This window comes from Salvelinus alpinus, chromosome 33, assembly GCF_045679555.1.
Source record: "Salvelinus alpinus chromosome 33, SLU_Salpinus.1, whole genome shotgun sequence".
In the NCBI taxonomy this organism is placed as follows: domain Eukaryota; kingdom Metazoa; phylum Chordata; class Actinopteri; order Salmoniformes; family Salmonidae; genus Salvelinus; species Salvelinus alpinus.
In genome coordinates, this window is record NC_092118.1 from 12,786,876 (window position 1) to 12,806,960 (window position 20,085).

Genomic DNA, 20,085 nt, shown 5'->3' on the forward strand with positions numbered 1-20,085 from the left:
AGAAAAAGAGAGGTTAACTAGTATTTTAGACAACTCTAAAGTAGAAATATCCACTTTCCTGTGGACATTTTGTAAACTTTTGACCAGCTGAAGGACCAAGACCACGGACAATCGGCAGAGTAAGTTCAAATATTAATTTTGTATTCAACATTTGTATTGTATTCAACATTTGTGACAGACAAGGGACGTTTAGGTTTTTTGTAAATGTGCGTGGTGTTTCCTACACAATTGAAGGCATTGCCACGTTTAATGACTACTTCTCACCTTGCCCTCGCATTTCCATTGGACCATTCCATTCCACATTTTTGGCTGAATCACGTGATTTTCCTAAACTGGGTAGTGTATTTTTTAAATAAATAAGTATGACATATATTAAATATGAAAGTTAAGTTCCAAATGTTTCCAAAACTGTATTGTGTGCGTGGCGTAGTAGGCCATTTGCGTTTCGACAGAGCATTTGGGCAGGGTCGGAGCGTCTGGCCATTCCCCTCAGTCCAATAATGGCTTCAATGGAATTGGAGTCATGAGTAAGGATAACTTTGTATGGAAAGCCGTTTTAACATTACATTAATTTCATTTTTTACATCAATTGTATTTTTTGTTTCAATAATTGAGTTTTGAAATGTTTATATCGATATTAGATTTTTTTTTAAATCAACACTTCAAATATTTTGTATCAAAAATTGTTTGGTATCAAATATTTCACATTTTTGATATCGGAAATAACATTTTTGAAAAAATATATATATTATTGATATTGATAATTAAAATGTTTATATCAATAATTGTCGAATGACGGATATATTAGCATATATTTAGCATTATTAAGACTGAAAACAAATCAGCTTCAAGAGCCTTGAGTGTCAATTAAGTATTTAAATTATATATAAGGAAGTGGCAGGATGGCCATGTTGCTCACCTGTTACTTCCTGTCAGTGGGAGAACCTGTCAGGAGCATGCAAATGTGATCCCGCCCTCATGAAGGGCATTATCGTATGTTTGTTTATATAAAAAATATATATATATATAAAAAATTAGAATTATTTATGTAGATAATTTAATTTGATATAAAACTGTGTAGCCTACTTTTACAACTATGAATTGAAGACATTCAGCAGGTCTTGGAGGACAGTGAAAATTGATAAAAGTTTGCCAATTGTTAAAGGTAAAATCAACACGTTTGCGTTTCGGCCCTAGGATTTCAAAGTCCTCTTCCTCTTTTTTTGTGTTTCATGGCGGTGTGCAAACAATGTCAAGGTGGTCAAGTTATTCAGAGAGATTAACGAAGGAGGTTTTTATATATATTTTAATGGCCTACCCAAAGTCGGTCCTGGGTGCATGTTTTTGCCCTAGCACTACACAGCTGATTAAAATATTCAAAGCCTGACGTGCACCAAGGGGGGTCCACAGGACCGACTTTAGGAAACCCTGGGTTAAGGACCAATCACAATGGGAATTACAAACAAAACATTATGCGATTGGTAAATTAATTGGTAAATCTGACCTATTGGCATGCACGCAATTGAACAAGCTTGTTCAATGTCATTTAAAATGCAGCAGATGGCAGCATTTTATCATGTTAACACCTTTGCGCGCGATACAATTACAGATTTACACAAACTAGTGGGATGAATGGTGAATAGAAGTTGAAGAGCAAGTTTTAGATTTAAAATATATTTGGGAGAGAAATGAAGGTCATGATGCACGACATAGCACATTTAACATAAACTCCTCAGTGACAGAGTTGCACCTGCACTTTACCTCCGTTTGATATGCGTTTACATTTTGTGCTTAATTGCATTATACTAAGTCATATTACTTGTGAATTTACACATATTACACACTCATAAACCAATTCTGTCAGTAACTGTTCAGTGGATTTTTTGGGGGGTCCTGGTTCCACCCGATGGTTCTGTCTCTAAACACGGATTCCATGTTGGCCACCTGACCATTTGGGTTTGAGTCACGTGATCCGTTCTCCATCCTCGCCATTTTGCAGTGTGAGAGACAGAGGCCACTTTTTACTGCTAAAGGATAAAGCACAGTTTTTTTAATGTTTTGAGGCCAAAGATCACTCAGAATTGCCGGATCAGTAAGTACTTAGCTAACCGACACATAAAAGTCGCATGACCCGTTGCCATTTATTAAACGAGAAGCCAATTAAATAGCTAGATGTCTTTTACAGTGTGTGTGAGGGACTCGTGTACTAGCTTAGCTTCAAGTGGTTGGCTTGTTGTCATGTACAGTGCATGTCCTGTCCCTTTTTCCAGATTAGGAATGTATATCTCTAGCGTTGGACTCCATCTTATCGACACACCTACGCGATTATTGTGGCTATGTTACCTGGCATTTAGCTAGCTATAAGGTTTTACAGATCATTATTTTGCTTTCGTCAACCATCCACGCCTCGGTGTATGACATTTTATTTTTAGCCGGTTATGTCAGAGGGCAGTCCCCCTAGTCATGCACACATATCGATATCCCTGTTCAACTAGTTAGCTAGCTACTAAGCCAAAGTGGTCAGCTACCAAACCCAAGCGAAAACCTTAATATTTCTTGAAAGTCTTTGATTTTAACAATCACTTAACTTACATTAGTTTGTGGATTGTGCAAACGGGTGGGTATAATTTGTGGATCGTTCCAACAGGAATCTGTTCCAAAAACGTCGTAAAGTACGTTGAACTAGTTGACAAATAGGCATCAACTCACCACGTAGCTTATTCTTAATGTTTTGTCCATGGGCTACCAGTGTGAGGACATACATTTGCCCGAATAAACGTAGTGAGTGAAAAAAACGTATTTAAATAGCCCACTCCATACCTGGTATCATATTCTGCCGCTATACAACTTTGTATGCGTTGTTTGTTGACAACCTTGTTATTTACGAAGTTTTTGGAACTTGCCTACCCAAGACCTTTGTCACTTTTGCAGAATGAACACTAGGTAGTACAGTACTGGAGAAAGTTCAGGGATATTTAGGCATAGGCTATTCCTTAAAAGCAGAACCCAAAGAAAAGGGAACCTGATTGTGGTCAGAAAGGGGAAAGTGTGGTACCAATTGCAGACTTAATGTGCTTAACCACAGGAATGTCTTCCTCTAATGTGGCACTGGTAAATAATCATTCATCCTTATTAAATTATCATTGATCTGCTTGACTGAATTATCAAATAAATTATCAAATGTTTTCTATCAAATGTAATTATTGGATTTAGGAAGGGTAAAACTAAATTAGGACTTTGATTGGGACTTTCAAAGTTCAGTACTGTACTCTGTGTGTACTCTGTGACCACACTTGCCCCAGCCAGGTCATGAACCTAGTAACACAACAGGTTTCTTTCTCAGTGTAGGCAGATTTAGTCAACATTTGTTTGTGTGTGTCTAAGATGGAAAGAAGCACATTTGCAAAGAGAGCAATACGATATTTGTAAGAGACATTAAGAGTTTACTAGCCGTGGTCATATTCCTGTGCTATGCATGCCATGCTGATTGTGGTAGTTTAACAAGCTTGTTTTGCTTCCTCCAGGCATGGAGGACAGCAGTGGAGTTGCCATCCTGCTCCCCCTCTCTAGAGGCCAACAGGAGACTGTCTTCATCCCTGAAAGGGTGGAAATGCCCCCTGGTACCCTGATGGAGCCTAGGGATGATGACCAGAGGCAGCAGCAGGCCGCAGACTCCCTCATCGAGGTGATTGAGAAGCTCAGCAAGATCGTGGAGAAGCGCCCACGTCGATGTACCCTGGCTGGGAAGAAGAGAGCCCTCATGTCATGTGCCTCCATCAGAGTCCCAGAGATCAGGGAGGGCAGTGGTGGGTCCTCCCCCTGCAAGAGAGTCCGGGAGTTGGAGGAAGAGGTGAAAGAGGAGGAGATCAAGCCAGACAACAGTGCCCCTGCTGGCAGCAGTAGGACCATCACCTGTTACCAGTGCAGCCTGTGTCGGTTCCTGTCCCCGACCTTGAGCCTGCTGAAGGAGCACCTGCGGCAGCACGATGAGCAGCACAGTGACCTCATCCTCATGTGTTCTGAGTGTCGCTTCACCTCCAGCCACCAGGAGGAGCTAGAGGCCCACGTCAGGCTCCACTTTGACGGCAGCAACTCTAACAAGAACCCTGTATCCAGCCAGCAGGCCAGCGAGGGAAATGAGGACTTAGGGTTAGGGATGGGGGGTAGTGTGGAGGAGGCTGTGTTCAAAACCGCCATGGACTGTGCTGAGGAGATCCCTGCTAAGAAGAAGTGGTACAGCTATGAGGAGTCTGGGATGTACCGCTGCCTGATATGCAGCTATGTGTGTGGACAGCAGCGAATGCTAAAGACTCATGCATGGAAGCACGCAGGTCTGGTGGACTGCTCTTACCCGATCTTTGAGGACGAGGCAGTGGCACCTTTCAGACAAGAAGCACCAGCACCTCCTGTAGTTCCTCCTGCAGAGGAAGCCATAGTGGTCCTCACCCCGGTTCCAGAGAACTCCCAGAACCTCAACAAGATGTCCACCTTCCAGATCGACCTCTGTGCCCCTGTGGCGGAGTGTAGGAATGAGGCCAGGACAGAACCAATCACAGAGGAGAGCCCAGTGGAGAGGCTATCTAAAGACTCAGAGCCAATGTTGGAGGTACAGGTGACCACAGAGACGGAGGTGGAACTTGTGCAGGACTGTCATCAAATTACAAGCACAACAGACAGCCTCCTGTCATCAGCCCAGAAGATCATCAGCTGCAGTCCCAACAGTGCCGGCCATGTCAATGTCATAGTGGAGCGACTGCCGTGCGCAGAGGAACCCGTGGCCACCCAGCCCCTCCTCCCCAGCCCAGAGGTGGGTAGAGACGAGAGCCTGTTGGCTGCAGAGGAGGTGGGCCATGTGGAGAACCAGCCAATGTTTGCTTACAAGGACGAGCAGCAGGAGGTGGTGATTGGCTGGAGCAACAGCGAGAGGCAGCAGACCACCACGGACCCTCCACGTGACGAGAACGCTCCCCCAGCCCGCAGGAGGACCCACTCTGAGTCTCTGAGGCTGCACTCCCTGGCTGCTGAAGCCCTGGTGGCCATGCCCATGAGGACCGCGGAGCACATCAGGAGCATCGTGGGCCAATCCTCCCAGAGCCCTGACACGGGCCAGAGGCTCCTGGAGATGGCCACGGCTGCAGCAGTTGCAGCCGACAGAGCCCCTGCAGCGGTAGAGGAGCTGGCAAGCGTGGGGTCAGCCCTGGTAGACCTGGAGCTGCAGGGGTCCAGAGAGGACGGGCTGGCCGAGGGCCCCACCAAGGCTGGCATCAGCCTGTCCCTGCTGACGGTCATAGAGAGGCTGAAGGAGCGCTCGGACCAGAACGCCTCAGACGAGGACATCCTGAAGGAGCTACAGGACAACGCCCAGAGCCAGCACGCTGGGGAGGTCAGCGACTGTGGAGGGGGGGACCCGGGTAACCCTGGTGGGGGTCTGGTGGACTACATCCCTGGCAGCGAGAGGCCCTACCGCTGTCGCCTGTGTCGCTACAGCAGTGGGAACAAGGGCTACATCAAGCAGCACCTGCGAGTACACCGCCAGAGACAGCCCTACCAGTGTCCCATCTGTGAACACATCGCCCTGGACAGCAAAGATCTAGAAGGCCACATGATCAACCACTGCAAGACCAGGGTGTACCACTGCAAGCAGTGTACTGAGGCCTTCTATTACAAAGTGAGTAGAAGGACTGAAGAGAGCGGAATTAGGACAGACTGTGCGCCTCAATGTCCCTGGGCAGGAATGTATTATTGAAGTGGCTCCTCCTCTAGGAGAGAATATTGCTCTTGAGTTTTTATTTCTCCATGACCCAAATGACAGTCATTTAAGATGAACTGATTGTTGAAGTGAGAGTTGAGATGGATGTTTGTCTGGTTGGTGCAGTTGAATAAGTTTAGTTTGATTCAGGGAGCAGAGAACTAGCCTGTTGATTTCATTACTTTCATGAGACACCTCGTCCATTTCTGCAGACGTCATTAAGTCCGTCATAACATTCTGTGGGGTTTTTTCGGACTCCATAGATATCAGAGATCATTTTTTTAGAGAGGGGAGGGTAGCCTGTGTGTTTTTTCTAGCCCCAGAAGATATCGTTACGTTTTATTTGTTTTACTGTTGGTTTTATTACTGACCCTTTCCACAGAGTCAGCTGAGGAACCACATTAGAGACCAGCACGGGTTGGGCGACACCAACGCAACACTAACCCCTGTCACTGAAACCACGGCAACCATGGAGGAATCTGAAAAGATGACAGTTGACGGTGAGGAATTTGTCAAATGTATTTTTCAATGGAAAGAAGTGGAGGGCGCTCGACCAACGTGAGTCGAGGTGCAACCCCAAAAAATGTTTTATTAATTGAAAAGTTAAAAGGGCACGCTCACCATTAGAAATGCATTTTATTTAGGCGACTATTAAAAGCTTGATGTTTCAGCCTTCATCAGAACCGTCAAGCCTTTAATAAAAAGCTTGAATAACATTTTAATGGTGAGCGTTGCGCCAAGTGTGTTTTTCAACTTGACCAAACACGACCTGTCTTTTTACTCTAAATCAAAGACTGTTTCTCACTTATTATCCTCTCCGCTACCCATTTTGATCGTTTAATTTTATTGGCACCTCATCCTTTATCCACAATATTTAATGAGTGTACTTTTGTTTCCGCTCTCCAGATTCCGTCAGTTCGCAGAAGGTGTACAGATGTGACGTGTGTGATTACAGCAGCTCCACGTATGTTGGAGTTCGGAACCACCGGAGGATCCATAACTCTGACAAGCCTTACAGGTTGGTGCTGTGTGTCTACGGTCTGTGTTTTTAATCATGTCAATAGGATTCATCGTGATTGCAATCTGGATTCCTTAGGACTTGACATTCAAGTAAATTTGCCAGTGGCACACCAGGCCAGTGCCATCTAAAAGCTACTGGCCCGAATTGGGGGGGGGGAAATACTGGCCTGGGTCAAGATCTCACAGGATAGTGGATGATGTGTGCATAATTACAATATCAGGTGATTTTATCTTTCATTTGTGGCATGAGCAAGCTAGCCTGTAATAACCCACCCTCCATACACAAATAATACAATTTTAACTTCCAAACAATATCATGTTCACATTGATTGTTTTCAGGGAAAAAATAATTGTGCAATCTCAAGAAGGGTGTTATTGTTAGCAATTTTGAACAGTCAGCAGGCTACAGTTGTAGGGTCCTGTAAAATCAGTTTAATATTTTGCTTGATATCGTTTTTGTTTTTCCGGGTTTCTGAGTTTGTTCAGGTTTTCACTCTCAAGATCACACTTTTTTTAAATAGAAGAAACAACAACGATTGGATGTTCCATTTTCAACAATGATTAAAGCAGGTCTGGTAAATATTTTGGGGAGGGTGTAGTTGCCCTTTTATTCAATTGTGCATCTAACAAGAGACCATTGTTTGCCTAGTGGTATTTCTGTACTGTACACTGTAGGCCTCCAGTGTAGCCTGCACGTGATGGCAGAGTTTGCAAAACCAATGCCATCCCGATTGATACTAATCATCATGATATCATTCTGCCAGGTAGGCCTACTTTGCAGTCACCATTTTAATTGGGAAGTTTTTTTTTTTCAAATTCAAACAGCCCATGATGACTGGATTCAACCAAGACTTCAAACCTTGTTAGCATACCCATTGCTGCCTAAGTTAGCAGTCACAGGTAGATATAAGTAGAAATATCTTATCTACCTACCCTACCGGCGTCGTTCTTCTGTGAGGTGCTCCACGCGACAACCAGTTGAGAGCTGCGTGCTCTTGCTGTCCGACAGATGATACCGCTTAAACTAGATTAGGTTAATTTTAGTTATCCAGTAATTCACTTCTTTCCATTTTACCGATGACGTAATCCTGTTGCTTACTCAAATCCATTAACCAAGACACTGCATCTCAGTGCAAGAGGCGTCACTGCACTACCTGGTTCGAATCCAGGCTGCGTCACATCCGGCCGTGTTTGGGAGTCCCATAGGGCGGCACACAATTGGCCCAGCATCGTCCGGCGTAGGCTGTCATTGTAAATAAGAATTTGTTCTTAACTGACTTGCCTAGTTAAATGTAAAAAAAATATAGAATCATGATGTTATGATACAGATTTCCAGCAGGGGCCAGTGAGTGTTAAGTAAAGATCAACCTTGGCTGCAGTCTACAGCTGGAGTATTTCTCTCAACGCAGCACCCATGTAAGCGGATCGGCCCTGCTCTGTGTACACACACTCTCGAGGCGGCGTCTGATGTCTGAGTGGGGGGGGATCTTATTCTCTAAGGCCACACACATCTAGTTTGTTTTCATTTTTCCCCACTATAGACCCTCAATAGAGCCCTTTCATGCAGGGGAGTGCAGTCTTTCTACTCTTGTGCTTTAGTATCCTTGACTCACTTCAAGCCACTCCACAGGGAAGCACACGCCTTTTAACTAAGGCCATCTTATCCATTTGAGCCACACAGTGTATCGCATCTCTGAACATTGTGCTGCCAGCTACACTTTCAGCTTAGCCTCGAAACAAAATAGCCGTCAAGACAACAATATGGCCCTCCGGGCTTTTCCTGCTGTACCAGCCAAAACAGAATAGTAAACAGAGCATAAACAGCCAAGCACAACATGAACTGTCTAACAACTAGGCCTGTACAGAGATATTCCCTCTAACTCTGGCCAACTCTGGTACCGTAGGTGCTGCAGCTGTGACTTTGCTACGACCAACATGAACAGCCTGAAGAGCCACATGAGGAGACATCCCCAGGAGCACCAGGCTGTCCAGCTACTGGAGCAGTACAGGTGAGGACCGGGTCAGGGTTCAGCTTCTGGAGCAGTACAGGTGAGGACCAGCTCAGGGGTTTGAGGGGAGACCTGGGCAGGGGAGTGGGAGAGGTAGAGAAAGTAGGCCTATGTGCTATGAAAGAGTCTGGGGATGGAGGAAAAGCTAAAGTGTAAGAAGAACCCATCTCATCGACCATCAGAAAGAACTCCTAATGAACTCTCCTTTTAGTGTCAATATGGAGGATGTCTGGGTATATAGAGTTGGCTGGAGCATGATGTCGAGCAGTACAGATAAGCGGTATCAGAGCATGTGTGTCACTAGGTCTTTCCCTGAGGAGTCTTTAGTGCTGCTGATCCCTTTTGATATAATGGAGTTGAGGGGATTAGTGGACCCCAAGCAGCATATTAAATCAGCTGCTTCTGCTACAGACTTGATCCCTTTCTTTTCTCTCTCCCTCCCTCTTCCCCCCCTCTCACATACTCCTTTCGTTTTTCAGGTGTTCACTGTGTGGCTATGTGTGCAGTCACCCTCCGTCCCTCAAGTCTCACATGTGGAAGCACGCTGGCGATCAGAACTACAACTACGAGCAGGTGAACAAGGCCATCAACGAGGCCATCTCCCAGAGCGTCCGGTGAGTAGGGGGTGATGGGGGTTTGGAGTTTTAACGGTCTGCCTTTACCATCTGTAAAGCTTCTAGTCAGACTGAAGCCTATGTTTGGGTCCCAGTGAACCAGGATGTGTAGGGTCATGTCTCTGTCTTGATGGTGAGCCTGCTCTCTCTCCCTGGCTGTAGTTCCCCCAGTGCCCCGCAGAAGGTTTCAGCAGTGGCAGAGCAGTCTGGTGTGGTGCAGGGTGGGAAGAAGGAGAGGGTCTTTGTGGACCCAGCCCCCCTAGCAGAGGTTCCTGTGGACAGTGTGGTTGGCGGTGGCTCAGGGCCAACAACGGAGCTCATCCAGTGGTCCTCCAGAGAGCAGGCCCCACAGAGCGACACCCCCCAGCACAGCCCCCAAGGGAAGGAGGGGGTCCAGTCCCGGGCCGGCATGGAGTATTGTGTGCTGCTGTTCTGCTGCTGTATCTGTGGCTTTGAGTCTACCAGCAAGGAGAGACTGATGGAGCACATGAAGGAACATGAGGGAGACATCATCAGCATCATCCTGAACAAGGAGCAGCAGCAGCAGGGAGCAGCCCAACCAGCAGAGGGCAGCACAGCACAGTGAGACAGCATTTACCCCCCACCTACCCCTCCCCTTACCCCAACAAAGAACCAGGAACCTATCCACTCACTTACACTGAGTCTGATTTTAAAAGGGAAGTACTATACCGCGCATCTTGTTTTCTGGTTCTTAATTTTATGTACTTAACAGAAGGTTACAAAAAGTGTATCAGTTGGAGCTCAGACATACAGAAAATTGGAAAACTCCAATTTCAAGGCGTTGCAGTAAAATGTTCAACCTGAACAAGTTCAGACACATTTAATACCTCAGAAAACAGACATTTCCATATTTTCAAATGGAGCTCAGTCCATTCTACTCAGCAAACATATATTGACCACATGGCAGCTTTTGTATTAAAATACTGTAATATAATTTAATATATTTAATCCTTCACATTTATAGTGTATCTGTGGCACCTGCACTAGGCTATACAGAGATGCCATCTACTTGCATGTTGTGTTCATCATAGCTATATTCAAAATGGGTTAATACAAGCTGGTCTCAGAGCATTTCGTATTATTCTGTAAATTTGTAACGGCTAATGTTAGCCACCTAGCTAGAATTCGTAACATTGCGTACGTTTAGCAAATTCATAACATGTTGTGCATTTTGCAAATTCGTAACCTTGAATACAAATTGTAGTTCTTAATGTAGCGTGGTTCATTCTGCGTTGTGTATTTTTAATTAGGACGCTGCCACAACTGATGGTCTGCTCGTTGAAATCTTTTTATTTGCCCTGCACACGAAGAGACAACACACACGTTACCCTTGGTGCAGTCACAGCTCTCCGGCACCTTGCTAGCCGAGGGTCAGGCAAAAGAGCGCCAAAAGGAATTAACAGGTGCTGCGTGCACACACTCGCTGCACAACAGCATATACAAGTAAAACTATACAGAACATAATTCTGACAAAATAAAAGACATACCTGCACACGAAGAGACAACACACACGTTACCCTTGGTGCAGTCACAGCTCTCCGGCACCTGCACGAGCACATGGACACTCACTCAACCACTGTCACAAGTACTCAGAAGTTACAACAGATACCCCAGTCAGTGAGCTCTGTGAAACTTGTTAACATAAATTCCTACACTGTCCACACTATAACAAACGTATGGTTGCAAAACAGTACATTGTATAACCTTATGACGGTTTTATATTAAACAGTTTCGGAGCCAAGGACAACATACCTTGCTAGCCGAGGGTCAGGCAAAAGAGAACGATAAAGTGGTATGGGAATACAGATAACCCGCGATGGGCCAAACCAAAATATACAAAACTTTTACAATCACTTGTATGTACAATATTGGTATGAAAAAGTGTTTGTACACCAAATAAAAACATTAGCTATGCAGCTGTAATTAAATAAAAAAATACACTGAATTATTATTATTATTATCAAATTATTAACATCCCCTCTTGACCTGGCCTATTTGAATTGGTCCTTGTGTGCAATTTGGTGCGTAATCTAGGGGAACAACATCACACTGCTACATTAACATATTATTACGAAGTGTGACTGTGTGACTTCCACAAATGAATACATACCATACGAAATGTAACATATCATACCAATTTGAGTGTCCTGGATTTACGTTTACGATGTTACGTCTAGTCTATGAGACCAGGCTGGTTAATACTATGTATCAATGTAGGCCTATGCGTGTTGGTTTCCGTTATGTCGAAGCAAAGGAAAATACTTATTTTTATTTAATTCACTGTTTGATTCTATTTTGACCTATTGGACCTCTGGTACGTTATGGGTAATGATGGGTCACTTGAGAGTGGTTTCCTAAAGCTGTAGGATAGATAGGCTGGTAACAAGTTGTTGTTTTACCAACAAGGCTTCTTGAGGCAGAACTAGGTTAGGGAGGAATTTTTAAGGTATGATCAGTCAATTATGGTGCATATTAGTGGTCATATTAGACCCAGGTGTTATGGTGGAGAGATGGTAAATGGACAATCATTGAACTTTGATTGCAGCCAACACCCAACTGTGTTTAGCTTAGGCTACTTGTAGTTACTTTAGTGAACGTATTACTATTCTGATTACGATAATCATTTCTAGATTCATGTTTTAGCAAAATAATTGCATAGTTGATCACTTGAATATGTTAAGCAGTTTCCAAAGTTTCTCCATATAGGCCTAGCACTTGTAGATAATGGATGGCTGGAGTGATTGACATCCTAGCACAGAGCGGTGTGCTAGTATACTAAACCTATTCACGAACCTGCTATTCCTATCTCTGTGTGCTGTATTGACCAATAGCGGAGGGTGATACAGTGGGGCAAACAAGTATTTAGTCAGCCACCAATTGTGCAAGTTCTCCCACTTAAAAAGATGAGAGAGGCCTGTAATTTTCATCATAGGTACACTTCAACTATGACAGACAAAATGAGAAAAAAGAATCCAGAAAATCACATTGTAGGATTTTTAATGAATTTATTTGCAAATTATGGTGGAAAATAAGTATTTGGTCACCTACAAACAAGCAAGATTTCTGGCTCTCACAGACCTGTAACTTCTTCTTTAAGAGGCTCCTCTGTCCTCCACTCGTTACCTGTATTAATGGCACCTGTTTGAACTTGTTATCAGTATAAAAGACACCTGTCCACAACCTCAAACAGTCACACTCCAAACTCCACTATGGCCAAGACCAAAGAGCTGTCAAAGGACACCAGAAACAAAATTGTAGACCTGCACCAGGCTGGGAAGACTGAATATGCAATAGGTAAGCAGCTTGGTTTGAAGAAATCAACTGTGGGAGCAATTATTAGGAAATGGAAGACGTACAAGACCACTGATAATCTCCCTCGATCTGGAGCTCCACGCAAGATCTCACCCCGTGGGGTCAAAATGATCACAAGAACGGTGAGCAAAAATCCCAGAACCACACGGGGGGACCTAGTGAAGGACCTGCAGAGAGCTGGGACCAAAGTAACAAAGCCTACCATCAGTAACACACTACGCCGCCAGGGACTCAAGTCCTGCAGTGCCAGACGTGTCCCCCTGCTTAAGCCAGTACATGTCCAGGCCCGTCTGAAGTTTGCTGGAGAGCATTTGGATGATCCAGAAGAAGATTGGGAGAATGTCATATGGTCAGATGAAACCAAAATATAAATTTCTGGTAAAAACTCAACTCATCGTGTTTGGAGGACAAAGAATGCTGAGTTGCATCCAAAGAACACCATACCTACTGTGACGCATGGGGGTGGAAACATCATGCTTTGGGGTTGTTTTTCTGAAAAGGGACCAGGACGACTGATCCGTGTAAAGGAAAGAATGAATGGGGCCATGTATCGTGAGATTTTGAGTGAAAACCTCCTTCCATCAGCAAGGGCATTGAAGATGAAACGTGGCTAGGTCTTTCAGCATGACAATGATCCCAAACACACCGCCCGGGCAACGAAGGAGTGGCTTCGTAAGAAGCATTTCAAGATCCTGGAGTGGCCTAGCCAGTCTCCAGATCTCAACCCCATAGAAAATCTTTGGAGGGAGTTGAAAGTCCGTGTTGCCCGGCAACAGCCCCAAAACATCACTGCTCTAGAGGAGATCTGCATGGAGGAATGGGCCAAAATACCAGCAACAGTGTGTGAAAACCTTGTGAAGACTTACAGAAAACGTTTGACCTCTGTCATTGCCAACAAAGGGTATATAACAAAGTATTGAGAAACTTTTGTTATTGACCAAATACTTATTTTCCACCATAATTTGCAAATAAATTAATTAAAAATCCTACAATGTGATTTTCTGGATTTTTTTTTTCATTTTGTCTGTCATAGTTGAAGTGTACCTATGATGAAAATTACAGGCCTCTCTCATCTTTTTAAGTGGTAGAACTTGCACAATTGGTGGCTGACTAAATACTTTTTTGCACCACTGTATATGAACAGCTTTTCAAGTGATGGGCCTATGTGACTGTAGACTGACATTGAAAAGGTGTTTTCCGTTTGACTACCTCTGCTAAAGTATTTCCAAACTTCACTCACCGTTCCATTTAGTTTCACACTAAACATGCTTGGTATGCAGAGTGGTGACTTGGAAATCATTTCCATGCCCTTACTGTTTTTATGTAGACAGATAGGTGTAGGAAATTATGATCAAATTAAATATCCATAATTCATGGGATTTCTGGATTGCGTTTGTGTAGCTCAGTGTATCAAATAAATGAAATCATTATCTTCTGCACGCTGAATTTCTCATTATAATGGCAGATTATTCTCACGTTAATTTACAATTCAAAGTACTAATGTCAGGAAGACCGTGACGGTCTGCATTTAAACCGCACTTAACCCCCCCCCCCCCCCCACCATTTACATAGTTTGCATTTTAATGAGTGGTTCAGTGAATTAAAGCAAGAGACAAGCAAGCAGAACCTCATGCTGATCATAGGCCACTTTCTGCTACGTATAATCTATCAGGGTTTATGACAGCAGCTTCATATGATTCTATTAGTTGACGTACTGTCGTGCAGTTTCTTACTGTATCTTTCTGAGGGCCTAATGATCTTCTTACCGATGCAGACCATGAGACCGAGGGGATACAGTGGGGGAAGGGAAGTGACTATGGGCCTAAGTGAATTGATTGGTGGTTTTGGGTCAGATGTGCAAATAGTTTTGGATAGATCTGACATCGTATTTCTTGTGGGAAAGCTTCAGGTTATTTTAATGTTCATTTTACCCATGCAGAGTTGGCAAAATGTCATTTGTGAAGCCAGTTTAATCTTTCAGGAGGGCTTATCTTTTGTTTGTTTTGTTCACTATTTACGTTGTCACATGTAGGAACTTGAAGCCTTAGATCCAGGACTAAATCTGTTCATTTTATGAGTGTTGAGTGTGAAAAACACATCGGCGTTGCGGTTGTTAACACTCAAACTGGTGCGCCTGGCACCTACTACCAGACGCCGTTCATAGGCACTTAAATATTTTGTGTTGCCCAATCACCCTCTGAATGGCACACACACACAATCCATGACTAAATTGTGCTAATACATTTGTTCGGTAGTTTATGTCCAGTCTGCTGGCGAAATTGCATACTCAATTAGATATACTACTATGCTTATTAATCTCTTATACTACTTGTTATTTGTCTATTTGATTTGGAAATGTTAGATTTCAGATGGTGATGCATCCATGTGAGTCTACCACTCTGGCTTTCATTTCAGAAATTAGGCGATGAACTGACATGAGAACCTGGACGGGAGGGAAAAGTTCTTATAGGGTCTGTGACATCTGACGTGGATGATTTTGACATGTTCTTTGTTTGACTTAACCAACCCTTATCCCCAGGTCCCTACTCATTCAACTACAGGGTGCCATGTGATGGGGAACCGTCAATAGATTGTGCATTTTCAAAGACATTTTAATGTGCTATTTTTGCTCATCCTGTCAACGTTTGTGCCTTTTTTTGATTCGAGTCTCTAAGAGAGTCTCTCGTAGTCATTAGCTAGCTATTTGTTATAGGCTATGTCTGCCCCGGGGGTGCTGTTGTGCGCCCGTCTGTTCAGAATGATAATCCAAGGAGGTCATGGATGTTATTCAGTCAAAGCTGAATAGCCTCTGTAACGCCACCCCTTGCTCTGTGATGTATCCCACACACTGGTTGGAGCAACGTTGTCTCCACATTTCAATAAAATTACATTGAACCAACGTGGGATAGATGTTGAATTGACGTCAGTGCCCAGTGGAATGGATCTGTACATAATTAGTTGAAATACTGTAGTATTGCAAACTGACATTTTTTTAATATTCTATTTTTTAAATATATTGTAAAGAAAAAACACTAAGTCCATGTTTTTTTTGTTGTTGAAATAAATACATTTTCTAAAATGTTGGAAAATGGGTGTGCTTTTTAATTGGCTATAATGTATTTCCGGGGAGTGATATTTTAATTAATTTTTTACACTGAGCTGCATGCATTTCAAGCCAAAGGAGAGAAGGTGATATCTCTCACTTTTACACTGTTAACGCTGTTCAGTGCTTAACTTGTTTCAAGTTCTGTGTGTATTTGCTCCGTAGGCCACAGAGCGATGCTTGCTATCTATTTATTTTGTGCATCATAGACAGTATTATGTCATAACTTTGCCAATGTATTTTTGTAATAAATACTTTGTGGATGAACTGTGGTTGTTTTTCTATTGGACAAGTGTATGGGTCATTCCATATGATTTTTTTAATCACTTTTTGACTGTACCCCTTTTGATTTGAACGAAACCTTCCATACATGTTTGCCCATGTCAGAAAGGGACATGTTGGACCTGAATACCAAAACATTCAGGAGTTAAAGGTGCTAAAAGTTGAACATTTTGCATACCCCACCCTACCATGAGAGTCATGTCTTCATTACTGAAAAATATAAACGGTTGAGTTTGATATCATTTGAAAGTTTACAAACAAGGTTGTCAAACTATTTTATTTATTGAAAAAGTTTTTAGTAAAATTGTCATTTTTTTACCTTTATGCATTTTTTGTTAATTATTACTAAACTTCAAAAAATTTGTTTATATGATCATATGCACAGTGTACAAAATATTAGGAACACCTTCCTAATATTAAGCTGCACCAATTTTTGTCCTCAGAACACCCTCAATTTGTCGGGGCATGGACTCTACAAAGTGTCAAACGAGTTCCACAGGGATGCTGGCCCATGTTGACTCCAATGCTTCCCACAGTTGTCAAGTTGGTTGGATGTCCTTTGGAAACCAAGTGTGAAAAACCCAGCAGTGTTGCAGTTCTTGACACTCAAACCGGTGCACCTGGCACCTACTACCATGTCCCGTTCAAAGGCACTTACATCTTTTGTCTTGCCCATTCACCCTCTGAATGGCAAATTATACACAATCCATGTCTCAACTGTCTCGAGGGTTATACATTCATTCTTTAACCTGTCTCCTCCCCTTCATCTACACTGATTTGAAGTGGATTTAACAAGTGACATCAATACGGGATCATAGCATACCCCTGATCAGTCTGTCATGGCTTAGACCCTATTTTACATCGTCAGAGGTGTTTGTTTTGCCCCCACCTTCGTTTTAGACACAGCATGCTCTTGAATACAGGGTGGGTGTCATGTTCTGCATGATGAATACTAAAATGTGAGCACAATTAAAATGTTACCTTTCAAATGATATCACAAAGATGGTTGGAGGTCCAAACGTCAGATAATGTTGACTTGAGTGAGAATATCAATTGTTCAAATTATACTGTCACTCTTCCTTAGGAAACCTATTGACATAATGGAAATATAGATCATATATCAATTTCCTTTCAAGTTGACATTTGACGGTGGGTGTACCAGCAGCCATCTTTCTGGTAGTAATTGGAAGTTTATATTTCAATTCAATTTTAATTTCAACAGTGTACCTGCTAAATTGGAGTGGTCTGAAGGAATATGTCCAATCAATTGAATTTACCACAGGTGGACTCCAAGTTGTAGAAACATCTCAGAGATGCTCAATGGAAACAATGGGTAAGGGCTATGACCAAGAAGAAGAGTGATGGAGTGCTGCATCAGATGACCTGGCCTCCACAATCACTCAACGGCAACCCAATTGAGATGGTTTGGGATGAGTTGGACCGCGGAGTGAAGGAAAAGCATCCAACAAGTGCTCAGCATATGTGGGAACTCCTTCAAGACTGTTGTAAAAAGCATTCCAGGTGAAGCTGGTTGAGAGAATGCCAAGACTGCAAAGCTGTCATCAAGGCAAAGGGTGGCTACTTTGAAGAATCTCAACTATAAAATATATTTTGACTTGTTTAACACTTTTTTGGTTACTACATGATTCCATATGTGTTATTTCATAGTTTTGATGTCTTCACTATTATTCTACAATGTTGAACATAGAAAAAATAAAGAAAAACCCTTGTAAGAGTAGGTGTGTCAAAACTTTTGATTGGTATAGTATATATATATATATATTTTAAACAGAAGTCATGTTTTTGACTGCACTGGGCCTTCAAAAAACGTTTTTTCATTAAATTATAAAATAGTTTGACAACCTTGTTTGTAAGTTTTCCAATGATATCAAACTCAACTGTTTATCTTTTTCAGTAATGAAGACATGGATGTGTCATGGTAGGGTGGGGTATGCAAATGGGTCAACTTTGAGCACCTTTAATCCTGAATGTTTTGATATTCAGGTCCAACATGTCACTTTCTGACCACTTCTACCATGGGCAAACATGTATGGAAGGTTTCATTCATCACTGGACCTACTGCCTTAAAGTGGGAATTGCATTTTTGTACTTTTAAATGAATGACATGTACCCATTGATTCTTAAAGAATATACACTATACATGCAAAAGTATGTGGATACCCCTTCAAATTAGTGGTTTTTGGCTATTTCATCCACACCCATTGCTGACAGGTGTATAAAATTGAGCACACAGCCATGCAATATCCATAGACAAACATTGGCAGTAGAATAGCCTTACTGAAGAGGTGAGTGACTTTCAATGTGGCACCGTCATAGGATGCTACCTTTCCCACAAGTCAGTGTGTCAAATTTCTACCCTGCAAGAGCTGCCCTGATCAACTGTAAGTGCTGTTATTGTGAAGTAGAAACGTCTAGGAGCCACAACGGCTCAGCCGCGAAGTGGTAGGCCACAAAGAAGGGGACTGCCATTGGACTCTGGAGCAGTGGAAACGCGTTTTCTGGAGTGAGGAATCGCGCTTCACCATCTGGCAGTCCAACGGACGAATCTGGGTATGGCGGATTCCAGAAGAGCGCTACCTGCCCCAATGCTTAGTGCCAACTGTACAGTTTGGTGGAGGAGGAATAATGGTCTGCGTCTGTTTTTCATGTTTCGGGATGGCCCCTTAGTTCCAGTGAAGGGAAATATTAAAGCTACAGCTTACACTGACATTCTAGATGATTATGTGCTTCCAATTTTGTTGCAACAGTTTGGGGAAGGTCCTTTTCTGTTTTAGCATGTCAATGCCCCCGTGCACAAAGTAAGGTCAATACAGAAATGGTTTGTCGAGATCGGTGTGGAATAACTTGAATGGCCTGCACAGAGTCCTGACCTCAACCCCATCGAACACATTTGTCATGAATTGGAATGCCGACTGTGAGCCAGGCCTAATCGCCCAACATCAGTGCCCGACCTCCCTAATGCTCTTGTGGCTGAATGGAAGCAAGTCCCCGCAGCAATGTTCCAACATCTAGTGGAAAGCCTTCCCAGAATAGTGGAGGCTGTTGTAGCAGCAAAAGGAGAACCAACTCCACATTAATGCCCATGATTTTGTAATCAGATATTCAACGATCAGATGTTCAACGTGTCCACATACTTTTGGTCATGTAGTGTAACTTGTAAATACCTCATGAGCTTAGTTCAACTGTCCTACCCCATCAGAACCCAAAATATAATCTTGTAACAATGTAATTGTAAACAAACACTGCATTGCCTCAAAACATGGTTGAAACTATACTTTTGATACAATGGATTGTCAGTCTTTGCCTCCATACCACTGAATTTGAGAGTGGCTTCATTTCTCCAGCCCCATTCCTCAGCTTTTTACCAAAACAGGGGCAGGGTGTCGCATTGTTATTGTTTCTACTGCAGACTGTCTTTTTAAATTCTACCACAGAAGCTACATGTTAGATAAGCACATCCATCAACATGGGTGGTCCCCATCTCATAGTGGTAACACTAGTTTTGCACTACAGAGGGAAGAAGCAAGCTGACTGTATTGCAAGGTGCTACCAGTGTTATTTTCAGGTTCACATTTAGGCTAATTCAATCCTAGGCTCACAGACAGTGTGGGGGTATCCAGACAATATTAAACTGTAGATGAGCATAGCAAATTGATCTGGAATTGAACTCAATATGGTAAGGGAACCTTTCTTTTCATATGGTTGTGCTTCTCCCCTCTAAAGTGCTGTAACCCCGGGCTGCTAGTGTAGTGATAAGCAGAGGATGGATTCTCCTCATTGGGAATCAGAATGTCTGCTTTTATAATCCCTTCATTTTACATGAAACCCTGACCACCTCTCAGAGCAGCTAAGAAAAATAATTTCACCAACTCACTCGTTTACAAGATCAAGCTTTTACCTAAACCTTTAATGGGCCCCGTGAAAGTGAAGATCAAGAGAAAATTGAAAAAAATT

The 20,085-nt window shown here is 43.0% G+C and overlaps 1 protein-coding gene across 1 annotated transcript; it reads left to right on the forward strand.

Annotated features, from left to right (window-relative positions):
• The first annotated feature begins 1,991 nt into the window (after positions 1-1,991).
• On the forward strand, positions 1,992-16,095 carry znf507 (zinc finger protein 507). The gene is made up of 7 exons (XM_071381088.1): positions 1,992-2,092; positions 3,525-5,668; positions 6,132-6,249; positions 6,656-6,767; positions 8,674-8,778; positions 9,258-9,392; positions 9,555-16,095. The coding sequence occupies exons 2-7, from the start codon at positions 3,527-3,529 to the stop codon at positions 9,976-9,978; spliced, it is 3,036 nt and encodes a 1,011-aa protein (XP_071237189.1). The 5' UTR covers positions 1,992-2,092; positions 3,525-3,526; the 3' UTR covers positions 9,979-16,095.
• Positions 16,096-20,085: the final 3,990 nt, after the last annotated feature.